Source organism: Denticeps clupeoides, chromosome 20, assembly GCF_900700375.1.
Source record: "Denticeps clupeoides chromosome 20, fDenClu1.1, whole genome shotgun sequence".
In the NCBI taxonomy this organism is placed as follows: domain Eukaryota; kingdom Metazoa; phylum Chordata; class Actinopteri; order Clupeiformes; family Denticipitidae; genus Denticeps; species Denticeps clupeoides.
The window spans coordinates 13,844,993-13,852,046 of record NC_041726.1 but is presented as its reverse complement, the minus strand read 5'-3'; the positions used below and the strand labels follow the sequence as shown (position 1 = coordinate 13,852,046).

General features: G+C 42.3%; 1 protein-coding gene across 1 annotated transcript; it reads right to left on the bottom strand.

Moving 5' to 3' along the window:
- actr3 (actin related protein 3) lies at positions 1–6,688 on the bottom strand. The gene is made up of 12 exons (XM_028963239.1): positions 6,492–6,688; positions 5,292–5,347; positions 5,044–5,168; positions 4,856–4,966; positions 3,383–3,478; positions 3,143–3,250; positions 2,815–2,958; positions 1,629–1,802; positions 1,445–1,537; positions 1,187–1,312; positions 903–986; positions 1–718 (listed from the first exon to the last, which is right to left on the bottom strand). The coding sequence occupies exons 1-12, from the start codon at positions 6,533–6,535 to the stop codon at positions 623–625; spliced, it is 1,257 nt and encodes a 418-aa protein (XP_028819072.1). The 5' UTR covers positions 6,536–6,688; the 3' UTR covers positions 1–622.
- Between the last annotated feature and the right edge of the window lie 366 nt (positions 6,689–7,054).

Genomic DNA, 7,054 nt, shown 5'->3' with positions numbered 1-7,054 from the left:
TTAGTATGGAGTAGTATGGAATCTATATTTCCCCCGTTTTTTTTTTTTCCAAAATATCCACACCTGAATGGGGGGTTTGTTAAATGGAAGGAGAAAAATGACTTCATTGTCATTTCATCACAATAATTCCCATTCAGTCAGACCATGAAAGTTAAAGCGATGGAATAAACAGTGCCAGAATACACTTGTAAAAGAATATTCAGCTCGTCCGATGATCGTCCATCTCCCCTTCAGACTGGAATTGAACACATTTCACAATGAAAAGAAATAAAATCTATATCAGCATCATTTTTTTTTCATTGTGTTTTTTTTTTTTTTTTGTCATCATTCAGCATATGGACTTACACAGTCTTAGCACAACTTGAACCGTTTTTTGGTTAGAAAACATGTCCCCCTTTCTGTGAGGTTAAACAAGCAAAACAAAAATCTGGATACGTACAATATTTTGTATTGTTTGGTCTGGTGGTCCTTTTTTAAACAAGTTTGTTGTGTTTGTAACTCTGGGTGAATACACTGCTTTTTAAAAAAAAAAAAAAAAAAAAGGCATTAACATCACCACCACCACCACCACCACCAGGACCATCACCACATCCTGGCAGGCTAAGCCACGCTGCCCCAGTCTTCAAGACATTACGCCAAACACTGGGTTGTGACGGCAAATGCTGGGCCCAATCTCCTCGTAGTCCTTCTTGGTGTGGCAAACCTGGTAGAATTCCGGCTGCAAGAGAATTGAGTGAGTGCTATTAATAGCCAGCCACTCTTGGAATAGACTTCAGTTACGTCCTGTTCTGCTGTGATGGGGTTACTGTGGTCTACTTGAAGGTGCTCATATGAAGAAATATGAAGAAGAAAAAAATAAATAAAAGACTGCTACAGACTAAGCAATACAGTAAACAACTCACAGTTGATGCCAACATTGATCCTCCAAACCACACGGCGTATCTCTGCATGTGATGAGTTATGACTTGCACATCAATTGGTTTAGGCTGAGGAAAAAAGGGGACATTTTGTTTTTGTTTTTTTTTTTACATTGCCAACATACAATAATTTATCACACAGTATGTAAAATGCAACTGTTTCAATTCATTCAGCTGTCCAACAAGTAGGCATGGTCTCACAAACATTTTAAAATGTTCTCTAACTCGTTATCCATGAATGAATGAAAAGTCTAATATTGCCCACCCACCTTCAGCTTCCCTCCACTCAGTTCCTCGCTGAGTTTGAGTCGAGCGTCCACTGTCCTCTTCAGATCTCGCTGCAGCCGTCTGCCAAAGTCCCTGAACATTGTAGATCCACCGGAAAGAACAATGTTCTATAGAAACAGAACAAAACCAAGATGAATTCCATGACTCGCAACACAAACAATTCTATTACATGATTGATATTTCCAGACTTTTATAACTGAACACCCCATTTTTCAGACAGCACTGGAGGCGTTGCCTACCTTATAAAGTGGACGCCTCACATCAATGGGGCAGTTCTGAATGACCTCATCCACAACTTCTGAGATGGGCTGTGTGAAGTCCGGATTGGCAAACTGCAATAATTGGAGAAAAATGAGGACCAAGTTGTAATATGCCAGTGTAAAACATGTGAAATTAATGGCTAGAACTAGGTTAGGAACTAACCTCTGGATGGAAGAAGATCTCTGGGCCAAGGAACCGTTCGTACCCCACATCAATGGTGAATTCTTTCTTGCTTATGGCATTGATTCCTGTGTATTGCTTGATCCATTTTGACCCATCTGTGTCGTATTTGTTGAACTCTTTCACTAAATCTGGACAAACGTAGCTGAAGCGTTCCTTAAAAAAAATTAAATCAAGCAATTAATTATTTGCTGCAAATGATTTTCCTCCTACCTTTTTTTTTCCAGATCCCATGAGACCCGTGCTGGTAATTCTCTTTTATTCAAAGTTCACAGAGTGCACCCAAGTAATTATTTAATGTGTATCAAAGTAGGCAAGGTTTTAGGCTGACAGATAATTTCAACTTGCACTTTCACTCACTACTGGCAGTCATCGGGAATTATGTTACATTTTTTAACTACAGATGATATAAAGTAAATTTTTTTCTTATCTGGAATTAATTAGAGCATCAACACACTTTACTCCATGCATTGTAGGATAGGGCTCTGACGGTGATATTTAATTTCAGACTCAATGCAAATACCCAAGAAAACACTGCAGTGGCTAGAAATGGCGATAGGTGTAAAGAGTGTTTTGGCCATACTGCTTTTCCGTTCAGAGAACGGCAGCTCACAGTCGAATCTGGAATTTGTCCCCTTATGACATCATAAGGGGAAAGGTTACCTCCCATTGCTCATGCTTTGTCTGCCCAGAGATTTTCCCACCCCTCCCCTAAAACATTATCTCCACCGACTGTCATGGTTTCCAAACGTGTGAAGCATTGCAGTTGCTTGATGATTGGATGTTAAAATGCACAAATGTATATATTTGGTGTTGATGACGTCATTTCCGCGAATGCCCGCTGACTTCTATAGGCCGCTCTCCTGGTCACGCCCTTCTCCTCATTACCATTTAAAGCTACAGACACCGCAGTATTCCAGCTCTGTTAGTATCGGTTAGAACAACTTTCTAAGACAAGAGTCATTTCTAGGTTTCTTTTTTTGGTGATACAAGAAATGACAACAGCTACAATCTAGGCAAGTGGATGACAACTGGCTAAGAAACAAAGTGTCTTTTTTTTTATCACTTATGTACCACATATACATATACATATATATATATATATATGCGCGCACTTTCACGACTTTGAAACTCCTGCCCTGCAAACCTGAAAATAAAGGCAGTTTACCTTGACCGCTTTGGCCGTCTCCAGGGACTGTTCTGGGGGGATGCCCACTTCTCGCTCTCTCAGCAGCTGCTGAATGAAGTAGGTAATGTCCCGGCCAGCGATGGGAATGTGTTTTATGCAGCTACCGATTACATAGCCTTCCGCCTGGTAAAACAATCAATAAACTACATATTGGATTTGTCTACTTAAGAAGGGGAAACTGAAAACATTTTCAAGCTTATGAGTGGGGTGTGATTTACGATAACAGTTTTATAAAGAAGTCCCCTTCAAACACATAAATCTCACATGGTTGTGTCACAAAATGGAGTTCATTCACAAGACCACTCACCACTGGGATTACATGGGTGACACCATCCCCACTGTCAATCACTGTCCCAGTTAAAGTCCTCTCTCCAACCTGCCTGGATGTCCAGGAAGCTGCCAAGGCCAGAACCGCCTGGAGGCCACAATACATTATCATGAGTGCATGGTGCAGCAATACAAACGTTCAGGATGGGCATTATGTTTCTATTTATGAGGTGGAGGACGAGCTCATAAAAACCGTAAATTAGCCAAGGCTGCAAGTTACCTGCACGGCAATATAGAGTCCTGGCACGTTGAAAGATTCAAACATAATTTCTGCTGTGTACTCGCGGTTCTCAGGGGTGTTCAAAGGCGGCTCAGTCTACAAAATTATATAAAAAAATTATATTTATTACAGATAAACATTCAATGACACTGGTGTAGATTTTTGTTTTATGTTCTGTATTTTTATATTTACGTACAACACAACAAAATTGTAATTTATGCTAATTTTAGGGCCCATTGGTATGAGAGCTAATTAACAGCCTTGTAATTAAAGTCAACACAATAATCAGTTCAAGGTGTTGTTACTTTCAATTATTCAGGTGCATTCACATAAAACATGTCAAAACATTCTCTAAAGACAATAAAAACATTAAGAACTTTGTATCTATGGCAGCCATTATTTGTCCATAATTAGTAGGATTTCAATACCAATGCACCTCAATCAATATGATGAACTGCTCATCAACTCAACCAAATCTCACCAAACAAGGAAAGAACCAATGCTGTGGACTTAACCCTCCTATGTCATCCTGTTCTGACTGCGGTTGTCTAAGTAAGTGTGTTAAAAAAAAATAAAAAATCTAACAAATAAAATAGAAAACATGAGACCCTGATGAAAAGAAGGGTGATGCTTACACAAGAGGGAGCATTAATGCATTTCCACCCACTGATAAACTGTCAAACGGATCAATCTGTTCTGACACGTTATTACTGAAGAAAAATACTTTTACTTGTCTGCAACGCCTCTGCTGACCAAGGAAAGAAAGAGGCAGGCGTGAGTCATCAAAACAGTGAAGTTCTGCACAATAAGCCAAAGCACAGCCTGTGATCTGAAGTAGATTGAACTGCAGAACTCCTTTCAAGTTGAGAGACAGAGCTCTAGAAATCATGTTCGTATATAACATTTTTAATGCTTTACAAAATGCAGTGAATGAACAAAAGTGTAAATCAAATCAATATTGGGCGTGACCAGCCTTTGCTTGCAAAACAGGTTGTCCAGAATAAATTTGGGGCCAGTCATACGCCTGATGGTATTGTATGATGGATACTTCTCAGCAGAGCTTGGCTGATCCCCACTGAGCTTTAAGCCTCCTACACTGCTGTTCCTGACTTTAAACTTGGATGTGAAACTGATGATCATTAGCACCTGTGTATGAACTGAAAGTGAAGTGATTGTCATTGTGAAACACTGCAGCACAGCGCATGGTGACACAATGAAATGTGTCCTCTGTATTTAATTATCACCCTCAGTGAGCAGTGGGCAGCCATGACAGGTGCCCGGGGAGCAGTGTGTGGGAACGGTGCTTTGGTCAGTGGGGTCGCTTCCTTAACCGCTAGGTTACAAGATATGACGCAGGTCTGAAGGCAGTATTTTACTGCATTTCTGCACTGTACTGAATATATTATTCACACACAGACACAATGTTTTTTTCCTATACAAAACCACTCTATAATGGTGCAGTGTTCCTCTTACCAGTAAGAAATAGTGATCTTCAGGTTCAGCTCTTAAGTACTTGAAGATGACCTGCTCCATAAACCTCTCCATGAGATCCCAGTCTTCCACAATGCCATGTCGAATCGGCCACTGTGGATTCGACGAGAAATCTCAGTGACAATGTTTAATGTGTGCTAAGTTTTCCTTGGTCACAAAAATAAGAATACCTTGGTGGCATACGTGGGCTTGTCTATTGCCTCGTCACCAATGAAAAAATCCAAGTCATCAACACCCTTCATCATCCTCCGCTGGGCTTGGTCCCCAACCTTGGCTGATTCTTTAATTGCAATACCTGGACAAGGGACAAGCAAGAAACGCAAGCAGCAATAACAGAGTGATGTTGTGAATGAGTTTTGATTGTTGAGCACTGCTGTAATGTATTGTAATGTCAGTCTGCAGACACTGGCATACTCACATGATGGAATGATGAACTGTGGCTCTGTATTACCTGCATACCCCAGTTTTGTATAACTGAAAAGAAAGTAATTTTGTGTAAAGAACATGTTACAGCGCGGTGTCTAATAAAACATGCATGCATTTCCACTCAGTGCATCTTACCTCATTTAACCACAAACTGTTTTTAGCACAAACCGTAACTATGGTGCAATAAATACACATCAGTAAAGGGACAGGCCCCGCTGGAGACCCTCAGGTCCTGCACATTGTCCTGCACATCCCTGATCTAAATAAACAATAATAACTCACTACTTATTATTAAAGGACATGCCATTAACCAGTCTACAGGGGGCAAAAAGAACTTGAACGCAATGTACATTTGGACGGACAATCCACCAGTTGCATCCTAGAAGCAGTGGTTTGTAAGATATGTCCATCAGATATGTTTGTCCAATGAAAAAGCCAAAATGCCCTCCCTACATCTCATCCTGGAAACAGATCCCTGTAATCCTGCCCAGAAAGAAGGAATGGCATGAGCATGCATAGGTGTGGTGGAAGGCTGGAAGGCATCAGTGGATGATTTCTCCACACACAATGCATTAAACCTAATGAAGAATTTACACTTAGACGCAGAAAACACACCATAGTAGCAGAAATTACACGTAATTGTTGTTTTGATTGGTTTTTCCGTGCAGTCGAGCTGTAGACAGCCACTTAATTGTGTGCGAACCCCGAACACGACCATATATGGAGTCAAATCTGGAATCAGGAAGTGGCAGGAGGAAGTGTTTCTGCGCGTGCGCAGTACAGGGCTGGATTCGAGCCTCAAGTGTAGCCGTGTAAATGAATCAAAAACACACACACAACCGCGTCGATGCGATTTCCGCAGGTGCGGCGATTCAAATCGTTGTACGAGCGCACACCACACGCGAAATTCCAAGCGCACGACGAAGCGCGCAGGAACCTACCGAAAAGGAAATTCACCGATTAACATGGCTAGCGTGCTAAAGATTAGCCGAAAGAACAGTCAGGCAACAGGCGCAGCTGTTCCGCGAAATGTTGTGCATCGCGTGTGATTGTATAGATTCTAAAATTATTATTATTGTTTTTTTTTTTTTTTTAAAGACCTTTTTGAAAGGTGCGTAAACGCAGGCGGATGCGGAATCCGACCTGACACGCGAACCGCCACAGCTCCGGCTCTCCGGCTACAACAGCTCACCCCGTTCCGCAGTCGACCACGCACGCCGGCAGCCGTCCCGCCATGGCTCCTGCCCTTCGGTTCTCCCGGGGGTCTGGTTATTTCAGGGAAAGCGCCCGGCGCCGTGCACCACAACTGCCGCGCTACTTCCGCGATCGAGCGCAGTCGCGGTCCGGCCAGCAGGAAGGGCAGCAAGATGGCTGGCCGCGCTGCGATAGGCTGAGAGGCTGGATCGCGGAACGCTCGCTGCGCGCACCAATCAGCCGTAGCATTGCGATCCCCTGATGTTGAGTGTGTTAATCCGACCCGTCGAGGCGTGGGCTCCACTAGATCTGTCGAAGTGTTGCATTTATTACTTCATTGGTGATGGTGATGTGTTGTCTAGTCATGTCAAATTGTATTTATGCCCTGCAATTGTGACGTCTCTCTGATCTGCTCTGTGTTGTACCATGGTCCTGGAGGAACGATATTTCATTTCACTGTATACTGTATGTGTATGGCTGGAATGACAATAAACCTACTTGAACTTGAACCTGAACATGTTTCACATCACTGTACATGACATACAGTGACATGTTGGGGAC